The 19,024-nt window shown below is 35.2% G+C and overlaps 1 protein-coding gene across 2 annotated transcripts in view; it reads left to right on the top strand.

Annotated features, from left to right (window-relative positions):
- Positions 1 to 19,024, top strand: part of Lar (tyrosine-protein phosphatase Lar) — a 457,256-nt gene that overhangs the window by 341,755 nt on the left and 96,477 nt on the right. For both annotated transcript variants that reach the window (XM_068762567.1, XM_068762566.1), the window contains exon 5: positions 5,808 to 5,987. In XM_068762567.1, coding sequence (XP_068618668.1) covers positions 5,808 to 5,987 — 180 coding nt within the window. The remainder of the gene's footprint in view (positions 1 to 5,807; positions 5,988 to 19,024) is intronic.

Genomic DNA, 19,024 nt, shown 5'->3' with positions numbered 1-19,024 from the left:
GATCGCACATTAGGTCCGAAACACGTTCCATACCATAGTAGCCGAAGCAATTCACACCGCCTAAGACCGGCACAGATGTAACGTCGTGTATGCCAAATTTTACAAAGTCTCGATCTTCGTGGGCAAACCATTTAGTGGACAAAGCATGTCACTGCTGAGGTTTTAAGGTTCTGGAGTAGAGATCTTGGACCGGAAAGCACAACGTCAGATCTTCGTCTAACTACAAGTCACTAGTAGCTGGTCGTTCCCACCCGGTCTAATTAGCAATTCTTAGACCCTATGTCCAGGTGCAATGATGTTTGGTTTAAAAATTTACGGGTACGATGCAAGGAGGAGGAAATGCTTACTCCCCTGTTTATTTTTGGTTAAGTCTATTTTCTTTTAGGGTTAATAATATTTATTTATACTGTTGATTGTTTATAAAGCTATATTCTATTCGCTCGATACAAGGTCGTTCTCGTGTGTTATTTATCTGCGAAAATGTTTAATTTAGTACTCAGCTATTATTATTGCATCGTCTCATGCATACATCTGTTCACTCCTCTACAAGCGGAGACTCGTCGCAATTGTTATTTTGTAATTATTTGTTATTGTTTTTAATTTACTTGTCTAGTATACTGATGTAACTAAGAATGTATACTGAACCTAATAAATAATATGAAATAAAATAGTAGTAGGTGTTTTATTAAGAAACAATTCTTTATTTAAATATAGAGTGCCCCGATCAAGTCATCTTTTTTCATTTATTCATATTATTTTCAACACAGGATTATTTAAAGTCACCACTTGTGTACGTCATGAAAATCATCATCATCGTCAAGTATCAATTAGTCGTAGGACCTCCACTGTTGTAATTGCGGTCGAAAACACAATTTTTTCTTTTTAATATTCAGGACAAATCATTTCTTGCAATGTAGCTCTTAATCGAAATGTATAAAAAGGCATTTTTTTCCAATAGCCCGGGGGCAATGAGCTGAAAAAAAAAACATGTAACCCGTCGACCGCGCACGAGCAGGCCTCTCGCATCCCAATTCCCCCTCTAAATAGTTTCATCGGCCGCTATGAAAAATGTAACAGCGTCAATCATCCGTTCGCAGGGCAACGGCCATAAAAGAATAATGATTGCGATCATACGCACGGATCTCATTTCATATTCTATCTGTTTCATCTGACTTTACTCGCGATTTGTCCATCTGTCGGGCAGGCGCGGCGATCCATCAAATCGTGTCGACGACTCCTATAAATGACGATTGTGTTTCTTGCCGGGAACGAGTAAGATTTATCGCCCCGAGACAGCGTTGCTGATGCGAAAATCGAACCAAGTGTATAGAAAAATGTTTAACCACTAATTTCTTGGACGACATTGTGTACTCTAAAGTCAGCTATTTGGTAGATGTAACATCAACTAACGACGTAGTTGCAAAATAACAAGAAATAAAATTATGCAAATTGCAGTATGTAAATAATACACGATAAACTTTACTTAATTAATTAAAACGAATTTCACAAATTAATCGAAGTAAAAACTTAAAAAGTGTCGAACCATTAGCGTGTGAAATTAGTAGCTGGTGTGATCACAACACTCGTGGGAGCTGAAGAGGTGCCATAATGAGTTATTTACGAGCAATAAACGAATTAATTTTTTAATTTCACTGACGAATTAATAGTTTGTTTATATGAATATTATGATACAAAATTATGTACGTATCGTGATATTAAATTAAAATCTGTCACAACGTTAGTGATTTTAATACTTTGTCAGAATTTCGCACATCTTATTATACTCTTTTCTACCTCATTAGTTTTCTTCAAACAGGATACTAATTCTATGTGTTGGATTTTAGATTCATGACATACTTTAAAAATATATACTAATAACTCGTGTATTTCAATAATGATTTTTTGATCCATATATTCTAAGAAAAAACAATCCACCAAAAGTTTTACAAGAAAACTCATTCTAAAAATAATATATTAGGTACTGAACTCCCACGTATCACTTGTATTTCTATTGATTCGGCCTCTAACAGAGCTTAAAATTCCTGTTTTAGCTCTTACAAGGTAAAACGTTTGGCTTCTTCTTAAAGCGCGACTTTTCAAGTCTGATCAATCCCTTACATTGCTGGCTCGGTTACGAAATAGAAATATTATAGCAGTACGTTTTTCTTGATACTCGGTCATCGTCATCATTTCTTAAGATATACAATAACACCAGTTGGAAGAGGCCTGTATCCAGAGTTTTATGCGATAACATTAATAATTAGGGAATTCGTCGTCAAAGTTAAGGGGTGGTATTCAATATTTTTCTGCAATTCCTATTTTAAAAATAAAATTACATCATAGCTTATTAGTAGCAAACTGGTTTGGATTAAGGACATCAGTAAACGAACCAATGTAATCGCCATAGCCCAGTGGATTGGCAAGTTGAAGTGATAGGCGGCTGGCTACTTTGCGTGCAATATACATAGCCGCTGGGGCTTTAAGGTTCTAGAATGGAGATATGGACATATAAACGTAGCGTATGTTCTACAAAGCGAACAGACGACCTTGTCAAAGTCGTAGTGCAGGTCCTCACAGCTTCCATGCGGTCTTTTTCGTAAATGTTAAAGGGAGGTTGGACGTGCTACGGCTGAAATGATGTTTGATTTTTGAATTTTTGATAACGATTCCGAATCTAAATGAGATCAATGTCGCTTGGTTGTGGAAACCATTCCGTTGAGATAAGACGAGACAACAATACTTCTTATAAACCATATAATACAATGTTAATAACGTTTAAAATAATACACTTTAAGTCTACATAATCCTGTATATTAGTGATGGCTATAACCAAGAGTTTCTAAAATTCACTATTTCATGTAATCTGTAACAGTTCAGCATATATTATTTATCTTTGCTTACATCACGTCCGCTTCGAATTAGAAAAAAAAACTATATAAAAGGTCCTCACAGCAGCTTGCGAGTTGCGAGATTTATTGAAATCCTTTTTCCTTCAACTTTGTCTATGACTTTCACAATTTCAAAGTAACTTTCAAAGTATTGAGAGCTCTCCTCTTCTTTTTCTTTGTTACTTAAATATACTGCAAGCATTTTGCATGAGCGCTTTTATAAATTGATAGAATATTATTGTAATTATTTTTACCATTTTTCTTTTTTACATTTATATTTTGTTTATAGTTATATTATTGTTAGTTGATATCACTTACGAAAAACATGGAAAGCTTAGGACCAAAATACTATAATATTTTTTACGAAGTAGGTTATAAAATAAAAAAAAAACATGAATTGGTACTATACGCTTATGATATACGAATTCTCCAACAATACGATGAAGAACAATCAGAAAGACATCTGATAATAAAAGATGTGGCTCCTGTAAAACTTTCGGTATCTTTTATTGATACAAAAGCTCAAGTCATTTGATTTTCACACATATTCTTTCATGAACACAGATGTTTCCTTCGATCAGATTCCTGTTACTATAACGGTATGTTTCTGCAAGCGTCCAGCGAGGCTTTCCAACGAAGTGAGCAATTATCCACAGGCCGTTTGTCAAAGCGTCGTGCTTCCTGGTAGATCCTCAATCATAAGTCACGTGGCGTAGCTGACGACGGCATGCGGCGGCCGCGGTGCAACGCGGGTTATATACAACAGAGTAACAACGAGTCTTGATCGAAAATTAATTCTCTTAAATTAAACGGGGTATTGCATCGTCTGCATATATCTTTGTTTTAAAATTATAACTGCCCTGTGTACTTTGTAGGATTTTATAAAGACAACTCGTCCTCTGACACCTCCGTCTGGCAATTCTTAGAGCTATTATGGTGACCTTGCTTCTTGTGCGGATTTCCTTATTTTTTAATCGACCTCGCAGCGATAATGTTCAATAACTACAAACAAATCAAAAATTTTAATAAAAAGATTACTTTGCGATACTAAACCAGTATTTTTCAACTTCTTTGTGCCATGCCCCACCTTAGCCTTTCTAAAATTCGCCTCTCTGTGTAACATACATATTTTTTATATAAAAGCAAAAGGGTTAAACTCGTGTCGCGTCCATTTTCGAATTGCCCTTCTTTGGGATGAGGGTCCCAAGTTGGGCAACGCTGCTTTAAACATTATACAGTGAAGTGTCGAAATTTTAAAAATCAGCTATATTATTATTAGAACATTTTCAATAACTCAAAAGCTATATTTTTGGCAAATTGCCTATATTTTATACATGATATTTGAAACAGTAAGGGTTTTTTTTTTTTTATTTCGATTAACAAAACTGATTTACATAAAAAATAATAAGCAGATATATCTTAACTTATTTTAACAATTACTTAATGTTAATATGACTTGAGTCATGTTATTTCTTCTTTTACAATACTTGAGATAAATTAATATATTTTAAGTACAATCCGCATTGCACTAATATTTTTCCATTTAGATTAACTTAATCTTTCCTATATTTATGGCTTAAAATGTTTACCAGCTCCTTTGTGTAGTTTGCCATTTGATATTTTATAATACACTATTACAATAACCAAGAATAAGGGCATTAAAATTCATATCTTTTTAATAAAATGAGAGAGTAAAATTATAAATTTATTTATTATGGACATTAAACTAAAATAGTTGCTGTATTTACTTTAACTGTCAACTACGGAAATGCATACTGAAAAATACCAGCTAATTTACTAATAATTAATTAATGAGGGTCACCGTAATTTTTAACTCTGCAAAAAGACGTGCCCAATACCTGAAATACTTTTAAAATGTACATAATTGCATTCAAAATGCATTTCTTCTGATTACATAAATTTTCGTGGTTATGTATTTTTCAATATCTTTTAATGTATTACAATTTTAAAATCGCTAAAGATAGCACTTAACGTTTTTCACCAGAATTCTCTTGAAGTGTTTTTAAATTTTTCTCGGCATGTGTTAAGCTATCTCATTGAAACTTATCCATTTCGCCGGTCCTTTTTCTTATAAAATTTGCGTAACGATTGCCGCTTCGCGAGTTGTTCCGGGAAACGGTAAAAAAACTTTGTAGGTAGTTTGGCCGGCGGACGAACAACTAACAGAGCGGGAAACCCTTATACTTTTAAATCCGGGCGGTTGCAGAAAGACAACGATTATTCTCACTTGTTGTGAAATACATTTCCTTGGCACTTACTACGAGTGGCGATTTAGCTCTGTCTCCCTGAAGCGAATCGTATTCCACCAACTTTTTGCACAGAGATACACTTGCCGCTGTTGGATTGCAATTTGAATCTTATGCTCGAGTGTTACGGGCGAGGTTTGGCGCAAATCACTACGAAGCGTTGTTTTTTTGCCGCAATCTTAAGTTGGAAAATGCAAAGTGCAGGACGCTCCGCCCTACAAAGAATCTTGAATGTTTCCGCTTCGTATTATGAGATTTTAATAATAATTTGTTGGGAATAATAAATAATTTACTAGAAAACGAACGTCACACACAGCCCAGAAGATGGCGAGTTTAAATAGCCGTGGGCAGCCTATAGAGCACGCAAAACCGATGCCCGCTCCATAAGGTGGACGCATTCGGAAGGTGCTGGATGCGAGCCACTAAGGCTTATGTCTGGAAATATGACATATATTTAAATTTGTCATTTAATTGTAAATGTCTGCTTACATTTTTGTCCAGCTATGAAGGTCCTACCTCTGAAATGTTGATTTCGACATAACTTTAACGATCTTATGCTCGATGAATTCTCGAGGCACTTTTTAAAATAAGGAGGTTGTTGTTTTATGACGAGCTTTGTGAATATAACTTAATATTTAATTTGATCTGACAGGTATGCAGTCGAGGTACCAAGTGTCGGGGATGGACGCGGCAGCCGGGCCGGGTGCAAACGGCGCTGTGCTACGCATCGAACCGGTGCGTGCCATGCGCGACGACGCAGCCTACGAGTGTGTGGCCGAGAACGGAGTGGGCGACGCCGTCACCGCCGTCGCCACGCTTACAGTATTCGAAGGTAAGTTGCACATATCTACATCTATCTTTTTCTATCTTCTCTCATTACAGTGAAAATTATGTCCAACACATGAAAGAAAAATAATGTCAAATGAAACAAAACTTAGGGACGAAAGATTCTCGAGTGTCGAGCACGGGCCGGAAGATTTAACGTAAGCTATAGGCCTCTACGGTGCGGAACAATGATATAGTTAAAGTCGGGAAGTAGCTGGATGCGAGCAGCGCAAAACCGGCGATTTCTGAAGGAAGGCCTATATTATGCAGGGTGCGTCTATCGACGACATGGTGTTAATAATGAGAAACAACAAATTGCGATGGTCATTGTTTAGTCTCGTTGCTTTTACAGATCCTTGTGTCCCCGGGGCATAAGATTACATATAACATTGAAAAAAATTGAGATGTTTTGTATAGAAGTACTTCAGATTTATTCTTTTACATTTTAATAACTTATTCGCCAAAATCGGTCAAAATGTGAGCATATTCTTTTTCATTTTCTAATAATACTGTATAGAGTAACAAATCCCCGAAGTTATATAACCTCTGTAGAAAGTACAATAAGTTTTTCTCGGCTTTGTTTGTGAAAAGATAAATATATAGTAAAGTTCGCATTTGGAGGCGTAGTCCCTGTTAGCCGGCGGTACGGCGGCGCGGAACGAAAATATTACAAAGATCCGATAGAAATACGTGACTTTCATGTAGAGGAGAAGTTGTGAAGTTTCGCTTCACTAACGCTTTATGGACTTCCGATGTCGCTATTGTGCACCGCTCATAGCAATGGTAAATGTCGGCAGAACATTCGGGAAAACCTGCCTTATGGTTCTCAACGAGCGACATGTTGACTTTAACGGATGAGCCCCGGAAGTTTTGAAAGCGAAACTATCGCTATCGACTATGTAATTGTTATCAATTACTTGTAGTAATATTTTATATATATATATAAAAAGGGTGTAAAAGCTCTAAAGTGAATGTATAGCTAATTTGCTGTCAATTAATAAACCTCACACCCTATCCAAAACCAATGGTTTCAGAAATAATAAATAAATTAATAATAGCATAATAAGAAAAAGCGTTTTCAAAATTCACGTTTTATAAATATTTAAATTAAATAATTAATATGCTTGATTACTACCGAAAGTTATTATCCCGTTGCATTTCAATAGAAAAAAATCAATAACTGTAATATATTTCAGAGTGTAGAACCTTTGAAGCTGCTATACATCCATATATCCATTGACGGCATTTACGCCTTTAACCAATAACCCGGTCTGTATATTTTGTTGAAAAACTACCAAACCTGCTGATAGACTTTCAATTGAGTTTACGTAGTAAAGCAAACCGTCCAATTCCGTAGAGGACACTAATACGTCCCTTCCTCGCATAAAACTATTCAAAAACCGAAACGTAAGCCAGCCAACTGCGTGGATGCAACGGAATCAATAAATAGACATTACAACCAGACTATGTGTCCGTGGAGAGAACGTTTTATTGGTCAAGACATACGCAAGACCTCGTTTAACAATTAAATGAGATTGTATGTTGTTAAAAATTATGATCATTGATCATTGCAGACTAATAATATATATAGGCAAGTTTTTAGCCGGTCAAAAATCCTATGTTAATGTTTGAACTTTAGAACTAAGTTGAAGTATGCTATAATAAGAAAGTCAATTCGAATCTAGCTTGTAACAGCATTCTTTTGGCATTTCTCTCACGACATCACAAGTGGTCAATTTAAATTATCCTAAGTAATAATAGTCATAAATAAATTACACATAATATTTATACTTTGTACATCAGAGAGGAAAAAGGTTTATTTTTTGAATTATAAAAAAGTTCATTATGCAAATATTACCGATTTTCTTTTTCTCTTAAAGGAAAATTTTACACTGGCAAAAAGTTTTATAAATTACGTAAACTCCGCTAACTTCTCTAGGTGATAGGTTAAACAAACTTTTCTTGCATAAGTCCCTTAGGGTAGATATCATTACGTTGCCTATTCCTACAAGTATACCTTTTGGCAAGAAGACAAATGCCCAAACAATACTTTATTCTCGGCTAAAGGCTGTTGTAGTTAATAAAACCACTGTTGTACTTGCACTGAATTTTTAATTAAAACTGAAGGTAGTGCAGTTTTCATAAAACTAGGACATCGCAATTACTTTCAGGTAATTACCGCTATCTCGTCGGTTTATAATGAAATATAGGTTAGTGTGGTTTATAGAATAATATTGAATGTAATGTTAAAAGCAATAATATTTATTAATAACGTGAACACATGATAATATAAATCTACAATTTTAATAGCGTTTTTAAAAATGAAATTAGAGAAACCATATGGTCAAAATTACAAATCCTGAATTTTTTGGTATACATTTTTAAATCAATACCCCTCATATGACCAACGAGTGTGAGGTAATGTTAATAACGTTGAGACTGGCACTGTACAAAATTATAGAAAATAGGTATCGTTGAAATTGATCATAATTCTATAATGTTTTTTAACGCTTCTTATCTGCTTTTAACCACCAACTCATCCGATAAAAAGCGACGAATACAATGTACATGATCAATTTTTATTTCCTCTTAGAAAGTTTACTGAATTCTCAATTAATTACGAATCAGTGTAAAGTTTTATTTTAGTAGTTTATGACTTCTGATGTGTCGAATTGATGACAAATCTACGATTGTATTTCATTACTTATTATATTCTACTATGGCTACGTTCAAAGTAGCAACATAATACTATGTTTTGACGAATTTAATAATACCTATTTTTAATAATCCAAACAAAAACCAATCTGAACTCTTGTATCTGTATTAAAAAGATAATTATAAACTTAAAATATGATACGTATTTGTATTACGCCATAATATATATACATAAGTGAAAAATTACAGTGGCCGGTCTTATCACTCGACGCAACATCTAAAAGACAGCTATAATACGGAAACCATAAAAACAAGTATAGAGTAGTCGACATGTACATTATACACGATAATGTATTCAAAACATATATCATTACTCTCTATATGTATACGAGATTCCCACCTATGTGGTGACTCGTCTCACTAACTTTCGTACTCTATAGGTATATTGAGAGCAGTTAATTGTAAAACAAAATCAATCTTAAGAAATTCCTACCACAATTGGAGTCCCCGGGGGAATTTCGTGATGGGGTTCATTGAAAACAATATTTCCGAAACAGGTGGTATACATAAATCTGCATTTATTTATTTATATGTTCTAGTAATAAATAATAAATCGACAATGAGTAAAAATCATTAATTACACTTGGATGAAGTTTGTTTAAAAACTCCTAAGATAGAAAAGAAAAATAAATGACCGCATCACTTTTGCGATGACCATTAGAGTCGGAAGGTTCTTAAGAGGTGACCATCGATGACAGTAAAAAGTAGAATTTCCTTATAAAAATCCTTCATTTGAAATTGTTTAATATAAATGTAATCGTAAAAGGAACAATCGATTAAAATAAACAATTGGAATAGCAGAGAACTCCTTCCATAGTTGTTTGAATAACATAATTTATTATTTAAACATATAGGCGTGCAGGTTACAGTTCAGCAACAAGTTTCCCGATGCTCTGCTCGCTCGTCTGTATGTGAGCTGCAACACAAAGTTGCTCTCTGTACATATCATTCGAGCATGTTATTTCCGTATTGTATTTATAGTTAACTTTGAATGCGGTTCCGATAACTGGCAAGTTTGTTTGTTTCTTGTATGCGAGTTTGAATTTGGAATATTAATATCTTTTTATGAATTTATTTAATTCAATTAGAAAACCACACTAGAAGCTTGGCACCTATAGGTTTAAAAAAATAACTATACATTATTAGTTATATAACAGAATAGGTAGATACGTAATATTTGTATAAAATATTATGAAATATATTACTTGTCTTATATATAGATTAAAACAAAACGAGTAGGTCAGTAAATATTAAACTTTTTACTGTACTATAATTATATGATAACAATTGTACCGTCTGATAGAAAACCTTACTTCAGTAAGGAATATTAAATCACTTCCTTATAAAAATATAAGCCAATAATACCCTTTTATAGTGTGAAAAAGAAAATATTGAATAATAAGATGCTCGTATCTTTTCAGTCGTAGGAGCTGTGGGAAAGGCAAATGCTAAGCAGTGGCCGCTGCTCGTTCAATAACATCTGCGAGCTTTTGTGTCATATGTCCATTGCTTCTTAACTTGCCATGTTCGCTGTGAAATAAAAATAAGAAACTGTCTTTAACGAAATTTTTACTATTTCATTCTTATTATTCGTGTATGTAATAAAATTTTGATTTAAAAAGTGGCTTTTTCAAAGTTTTCTTATGGAGTCAAACTTAATAAAGTTACATTCCATGTTTCTACCGGGATCGGAATCATCCTCTTTTTATAATCAATGGACGGGGTGAAAGTGCGCCCTCTTTCCACAAACGTCCGACGTGCGATCGCCCCAATAACGACCCTCCGCCACATAAAACAAGCCGAACGCTGACACAATGATCCCGAAAATAACTCGACCAGTCGCCAAGACGCAAGCCTTTCAATAAATAAGCATTAAAACCACGCTCCGAGGACGCTCGCCCGATAACGAGCTCCTCTAAATTGTGCCTAACGTCCTGAGACAAAATACAACGACAATTTAGGTTGTAAATGAGTGGAAATTATTACGTGACGACTCCACTCGTCCGATTTACGTTGCCTGACTAAGCCGACTGTAATTGACGACCGAAATGTTATTATTGTACGCTATCTCAATTTAGTCACCGGCAGCGAATAACTTCCTGTTTATTTGTGAAAACTTAGATTCGGCTAGGTTAATGTACATGTGGGCAGTTCGGGAATAAACACAGCCCACTCTTACACTATACTATATACTCTTTGTATTTAAGGTAGGAGGGCCGGAGGGCTGTAAGGGGATTGCTTTTCTGATGCGCTTCATAGAATATTTTAATGCAATAATTATATGCGAAAGAATAATTATGTATTAAATTGAAATTATTAATCAAAATGTAATATTAACGGTAGTACACAATTGTTTCTCACTCGGTAACGCCCGAATTAGCGCATAAGCGTATGGAAATTGACCAAGCAGAGAACTACAAATTCGGCCAAAGAGCTGCCTACATACACTTTAATAATATCGATGATTCCTACTAAAAGGCTGGCTAAAATACGCACGATTTTATTTATATTTTTAAAATTTACCAATAGTTACATTACGCACCGCAAATATAAGTATTTGAAATAATAAATGTTATTGTACCTTTTTGTATGGATATTACATTTATAATTTAAGTTTTGATACAACATTTCTTATTCATTTATACGAACAGTATACGTTTTCAGTTTTATGACATTTGTATTATTTTTCTTCACGAGGGAACTGCAGACCGACGATTTATATGTAATTGTGGAAAGTCACAAAAGAAGCTTCGTAAACGAGTTGTACGTGATGTATTTCGTGGCATTGTGTCCGCAAGAAGTTACGAAAGGGAAACAAACAGCGACATGCCCGGATAGTGCCCGCCGGGATCTCGTTACGTTTTAAAATTGTTGTAATGAAACATCCGCATGTACAGTGGAACTTTTATTCTGTCTGGAAACTTATTGTTGATACTTTCAAAAAACGTATAAGGTAAAAATCAATATTACAAAGCGACAGTAGAACTAAGATATATAAATTATTGCGACGAAGTTATCGCTAAAACTGGTACGTTATTTTGGTAAACACAATATTATTTTATAACAATAAATAAGTTAGCCTAGTTGTTAGTTACTACAATGTTTTATAAAATAATACTAGTATATAGTAATTTACTTTGTTACGTCATCTTTAGTATCTAAATTAGGCCTACCTTGCGTTTTAGATACTTAAACCTAACTCTAGTAGTTATAATGCTGTCTTTGGATCACAAGGATGTGCTTTGACGTGCCGCTTCTATATCAAAAGTTTAAGATTAATAATACTGTTAATTAGTTTATTGGTAACACTTCGATATAAATCTTGACTCTGTGGTAGATTACGAGTACGCTTTTTGTTCTGGACAATACTGTTTGTTTGGGTTCATATAATTCGCAGAACAGATTACTGCTAGAACTTTAAGGTTTTGAAATGTCCAACCACAAGGTGTACAATCGATATTGTAAAGGTCGTCGGAAGATGCTGACGGCTATTGCCAACTGGTCCTATTGGATATGTATAGAGAAGGCCTCCCAGTAATGGTGCGGCGGAAATGATGATGATGGTGGTGACTTTTTGTCCTTTATAGCTTCACTGGATTTGAGATTGCATAAGGATACAAGTGCTTAATATAAAGTCCTTTACAGTAAACCACCTCAAGGGATCAAGTTTTCTACAAAAGTTTTTTGAAGTTCTGAAGTGGAAACCGGCAAGTGCAGTGTAGAACTTCAACTTAAAGGGTGGACGTATGGCCATGTTAGGGTCGTTAAAAGACGCCGGACTCAGGCCGCATCCAACCTGTCCGAAAGGAACCATCAGTGGACGGGTAAAATTACGTTAATGAAGTTTCTTTTCTGTTAGTTTATATCATTGATACCACCAATGAAAGAAATATTTGTTGCTACGAATAGGCTTTGCTGGGTAGTTTTGAAAACTTAAGATATTGATAAAACGTAAAATTAAATATGTGTTTATAACATAGATTACTTCGTGGTTCGATAGGTTGATTTTATTGAATATAAAGCTGATAAGAAATTCTGTAGGTGCCCTTTTACTGCCTATTTTATAATTTTCCATATTATATTTGTCGCGTAAACATTATACTAATTCCAAACATGTTTATCTTCTATATTACCTTTGTTACAATAATAGTCTCTATTAATCAATCTTGATTTAACACAGTGTTCATAAGTTGAGTGTCGTAGAATTATTAATTAAGAACTTTATCCACTAAAATACGTGTTACTACAAGATGAATACATCCATTTTATTGCGGCAAACACTAATAGCGCGAGTAAGACAAGTTCATGATTAACTGTTAGGCCCATCGCTAGTTTTGAAGCATTCGTTAGTGGTTTTAATTGGAATGGGCCCTGAGTTATGAAGTTTCGCGAATGCGCGGCGTTGTTTCGTGCCGTCTGACGTATTTATCAATCCGCTGGAAATTACTGAGCGCAGTGCTAAGCGGCAGACAATTAGCACGTCGGGCGCCGGTCGGACGGGCAAGCAATCATACTTAATTGAACTATTACGATACTTGCTATACGTTTAGTTAACATAATCCTTTAAAACTACGACGATCATTTTTACACAAATATAAATTACAAATAAAATTAAGAAGATTACATTTACGTCATAAAAAGTACTAATGGCTAAATAAATATTATAGTAGTCAGGATAACGTTTAGTTTTAGGTTTTGCAGGAAGCAGTCTGGATTGGATCCTCCCTGACGTCAACTTTTCCCGCTAAACCATAGAACAAACTTAATTATGAACTTTGCTTTGTAGTTTCGATTTGGTTTAACAAAAGTTTATTTAGAGTTTGTGGGATGACGCGGTTAGTACAAGGCCAATACTATTTGCGATGACAATAATGGCGCTGTGCTATAGAGGATTTTAAATTTCAAAAGGAACCATCATATCTCACTTGAATCTAATACGTAATAAACAATTCAATCTTTTTTAAGTATATATTTGTGTAAAATTAGAATACAGAGTATTACTTATGATATAATATTGACCGCTAATTGATTTGGTGTCATCGATAATTTGAGAACGTGGTAACTGAATCAGATGTAAATTACAACAAGGATATAAATGTTTAAGAAATTGGAGATAAGATGTTTCGATTGGCGTTAAACATTTCATGTCGTGAGAATTAAATTTAATAAGTTATTTATTACAAAGTATTAAATATTCGAGTACCTAAAGACATTGTTACAATAACAATGAGTATATGACGTTTGAAAACCTAACTTAAAGATAAGTGACGATGTAATTAATACAGAATTTATAATATGGTAAAATCTTAAGTTATATTACAACTCGTAATGTTAATGTTCATGGAGCGTTTTGCTTCTATGTTAATAATTCGCACTTCGTATCATTTGCCGACATTCTCGCAGTCAACTGCGATGTGAAGAGCTTTCTCACCTTTAATGTTTTTCAAACGAGATCGTAATACGATCTGAATATGTTAAAGAGGACCTCTATTTCAAACAGTATTACTCACATTGGAATCGTCTTTGGTTATCAATGTGACGAACGAAAGCTAGAATTTTTACTGTGAAATTTCATATTTGTATATATATACAAATATGAAGTTTCAAAATTATTAAATGTCGTAATGTATATAAATGTAATAAATAAAGTAAGAAAAAGAAAGTTTCAAAATTCTTCTATAACAAATTAAAATTATTTATGGCTTATTGTAATTTGTCAAGGAAAACTTAGTTCTGCCAGAAATTATTGGTCTGATGCATTTCCATCGAAAAAATACTTAACAATATATTCCTTCATACAGGTTGATTGTAAATAGGCTTAAAAGTTATTTCCAACATATAGATAAGTGTAAAGTTTATTATTCAAAAGACGTCAAAGTTTATTTTTTAAAAATAGATTAAAAAGGTCACGAAAGTTTGAATGAGAGAATAACATAAATTGCAACTCTCATCCTCTTTATATATTATCTGTCAGTAATCCCGAGGCCCATGAATTGGAGTCGTCGGCCGCCCTGTCCCGGGGCGAGGCTCAAGTTTTGATTGGGTGCGATCGCGTCAAGTCTCTCTAATCCCATTATCGGCTAAGTTATAATGACAACCGCAGGGTTCATGCTAATGAAACACGCTTACTGACGTGAGCTGGTCACAGCCGATAGAGGGTTGCGTAAGCAGGTCACAAATACGAAACCAACGAAAACGTGCATATCTTGTTAGGTTTCAATATTATTCCTGTGTCAATAAAAATTGCTTTCCAACCTTTTTTTAATTCTTAACTTCTTTAAAAGTATAACAGGGCTACCGAAACCGCTATACAGTGCCTTAGGTTATACTTAAAGAACGAAGCGGCCGTTAATTATGTTATGACGATATAATATATTGGCCGCTTAGTTCCTTTAGTCCAATGCTCGCGGCAACAACGCTCATCCGCTGCTTTCCTCGGCCCCCATCCCGCCGCTGGTCAAAGGCGCGGTACAGCGGTTAAGATAGCACCAGAATCTACCTCCTCTAATAACTATCTACTGCTGGTTACTACTAAAATTGTGTCGGGTTAGTATTTAAATATACCTGGTATCATCTCCAGAAACATATCATACAGAGATAGTCTCCATAGGAGTTATATTTCTGTACATTATTTTCAAGGATATACTGTCGCCAAATATCATTAGCATTATGGCAGTAGGCAATAAATGCTACATTGTGTAATAATTAGGCAAGTATTACTAGTTTTTTTTTCTAATACTATAATAAGTCTGCCTGTTTATAGTAACTACGCGGTATTTTTTTTTTCAATTTTTCGCAATGGGATCTTGCTGACCTCCACTCTGTTTAAGTTCACGGATCCTTCTGCTCCGTGAACTCAACTGAGATGAAACTGTAAAAGTATCGGGCTAACAGCACGCCCTTCAATAGAGAATAAGTAAGTGACGTCCAGTGGTACACGAAACACATTTTGGGGATCGCTGGCCTAGAAGATGGTTTATGTAGCATCAACGTTAATATTATAAGCAAATAAAAGGTTGTCAAATATCTCCCTTCCGCCTTTTTGTCTTTTGAATTTCGCGGCTATGTACAAAGCGCTACAGAGCTCGTATCTGGCAATACTATACATAATTTGAAAGGTCTTGACATAACCTATGCATGATTAGTTTGGATATTGCGTTCAACAGTTATAAACGTGTAAACATGGAGTTCACTAACGCCGAAATTCGCGCTATTTTAAAGTTTTCCTTCGTTAAAGGCAAATCCGCTAGAGAAACGTTCCGTGAGATTAATGGTGTTTTGGGGGATGGTACTCTATCACTTAGAACCGCGGAGGAATGGTTTCGACGATTCAGAGCCGGTGAAAACGACACCATGGATAAGCCAGCCGGCAGAAGACCTGTGACGACAAATACCGATCAAATCATGGACTACATCGAGTTAGACCGGCATGTGGCATCTCGTGACATCGCCCAGGAGATGGGAGTTAGTCACCAAACCATTTTAAACCATCTGCAGAAGGCTGGATACAAAAAAAAGCTTGATGTTTGGGTGCCGCATGATTTGACGCAAAAAAACCTTCTGCACCGAATCAACGCCTGCGATATGCTACTGAAACGGAACGAACTCGACCCATTCTTGAAGCGGATGGTGACTGGCGACGAAAAATGGATGACATACGACAATATCAAGCGAAAACGGTCGTGGTCGAAGGCCGGTGAATCGTCCCAAACAGTGGCCAAGCCGGGATTGACGGCCAGGAAGGTTTTGCTGTGTTTGGTGGGATTGGAAGGGAATCATCCACTATGAGCTGCTCCTATATGGCCAGACGCTTAATTCTACCATCTACTGCGAACAACTGGACCGCTTGAAGCAGGCGATCGACCAGAAGCGTCCAGAATTGGCCAACAGGAAGGGTGTAGTATTCCACCAGGACAACGCCAGACCACACACTTCGTTGATGACTCGTCAGAAGCTACGGGAGCTCGGATGGGAGGTTTTATCACATCCACCATGTAGCCCGGACATAGCGCCAAGTGATTACCACCTGTTCCTGTCCATGGCGAACGCCCTTGGTGGTGTAAAGTTGAAATCAAAAGAGGTTTGTGAAAAGTGGCTGTCCGAGTTCTTCGCAAATAAGGAGGGGGGCTTCTACGAGGGAGGTATTATGAAGTTGCCGTCTAGATGGAAACAGATTATCGAACAAAACGGCGTATATTTGAACTAAATCCGATCACTGTAACACTTTTTATAAAGCATTGAATAAAGAGCAAAAAAGCGGAAGGGAGATATTTGACAACCTTATATTATTACATTATCATCAGACGACAGCCGCCCACTATAAGGCATGATGGCTTCTTACAAAGATCGCTACGCTGACCAATAGCTGTCGATTGCATTGGCATTGGGCCCGGCTCACTGCCACTTCGGTCGAACAATACTTTAAGCAGAATATTACAATAAGATTTCGGTTATAATAATATTAAATTGTGTTGTCATTTTTATTTAAATTATTTAAGGTTCTCTAAAGAATTCAGTTTATGTATCACTTGTACTTTGAAAAATCTAAACTATTTTTAGAACATTTTATAGTGCAAAAATGTATTGTAAGAATAGCATTTTGATTTTATATTGAAACACAATCTCTTTGGCTAAATGCACCTGCCAATTATATAAATAACGCATAATGCTCACTTTTATTAAAAAATAAATGTGGAAGTATTAAATCTCTATATAATTTTGAATTAAGGTACCTCGTTATACTTTATATATCATTTGCGTTTCGGCAATAAATATCCGGAGCACATGCCGCCCTCCGAACTACACCAGTCTATTAGGATTACGTGAGTCCCACAGCGACGTTAATACGTATTATTATTAATCAAAGTTTGACTATCAACGTATTCCACTCGTTGGAGGTTTGAACCGTATTTATGTGAATGTTAACCCTTTATCAGTTTTCGACCGTGTTATTGAAAAACTGTAATTACCATCATTATATTTTCCTTGCCCACTGCAAGGCATAAGCCTTCTATGCACGCACAGAAAATTAAGGATTGTACGATGTAGTTCGTTACAAACTTTGTCATCATTTTGTAATATTTATCTATTTTTACAATAAGCTCTTTAGTCTAGATAGCTTTCTTAGTAATTAAGTGACGTATGTATATTATTACGAAGTTCATTAAAAGTACTTCTGAGGATTCAACAATAATAATTGACTTAAATCATTATATTGCTCAACGAGCCATTGAAAAGACTTTACTCGGCATTTCTCTATGAGATCATGTAACGAATGAGTAAATCTGTAAACGAACGAAAATAACGGTAATGACCAAGGTAATTGGATGAAGTGGCAGGCCGGCCAGCATATAGATATGAGGATAATAAATAAATATAAGTAAGAATATAATGATACCGATACGCCGTTGTATAAAAGCTCATGTTTGTAAAGCTTGTTTTATTCGATACTTATTTAAATTGTAATCGAATAGGGCGTTATTAATCCACGTCGTGTGGGGCGTGTTCGAATCGAATTAGAATAGGTTTCGACGCGCCGCACCCGGTACTATTCGAATAGATTGCTAATAGGCATCATAACATATTGTGTCCATAAACTATTCCTCTATCGACTCGCCCATAAATCCCAATAACTGCTTATTAAAGTCACGTGCGCGTTATAATAGAGAGCCGTAGAAATCCACGCGGCGCCCGCCCACCTGCCGCCTCCTTTAATCTGAATATAAATTGTCCATAATTAAAGAGGACTCAGACACGGGGAGAATAAATGCGATCACTTGAAACAAAGCATCGGAATTCGGTGCAAGTGACAACTGTCTACCGAAATATCGTTTTTATATCGACTACAAACTTAAGCATGGTTATATTGAAGTATATAAGTTTTAGAAGGGTAACATGTACTTCCAATCACCTTTTATAAAGTAATCATTATGAAATATAAAAATATATGATTTTTTCTTTTGGGATACGGCAGACTTTTAGTTCCTGGCAGTGCAAAATCTGCTAGGATATATCGTAAATAATTCATTTTAATATGCTATAATCTGATTTTTAAAAACGCTTTTTGTTATAACTCATCATTATTTTACTTATTATTTCTGAAACCAAATACTTTTGGATAAGCTATACCAACTTTACATTCACTCCTTTAAAGCTTTTACATTTATATTTAAATTAATTTTTGTTTACTATCTGTACCTGCACACTTTAGTATCAAAAGCTATTAGCCCGTTGTACTCCTATAAAGTTTCAAAATTTTACTTCATACAGGTTATTGGAAATAGATGTAAAAGCTTTTAAGCTTCTTGCTAACAAAGATACATAGGAACA

Source organism: Battus philenor, unplaced genomic scaffold (assembly GCF_028537555.1).
Source record: "Battus philenor isolate CCGP_79_NKW_IND1 unplaced genomic scaffold, ilBatPhil1.0.hap1 SCAF_16, whole genome shotgun sequence".
NCBI classification, from domain to species: domain Eukaryota; kingdom Metazoa; phylum Arthropoda; class Insecta; order Lepidoptera; family Papilionidae; genus Battus; species Battus philenor.
This window is presented reverse-complemented; position numbering and strand designations above follow the sequence as displayed.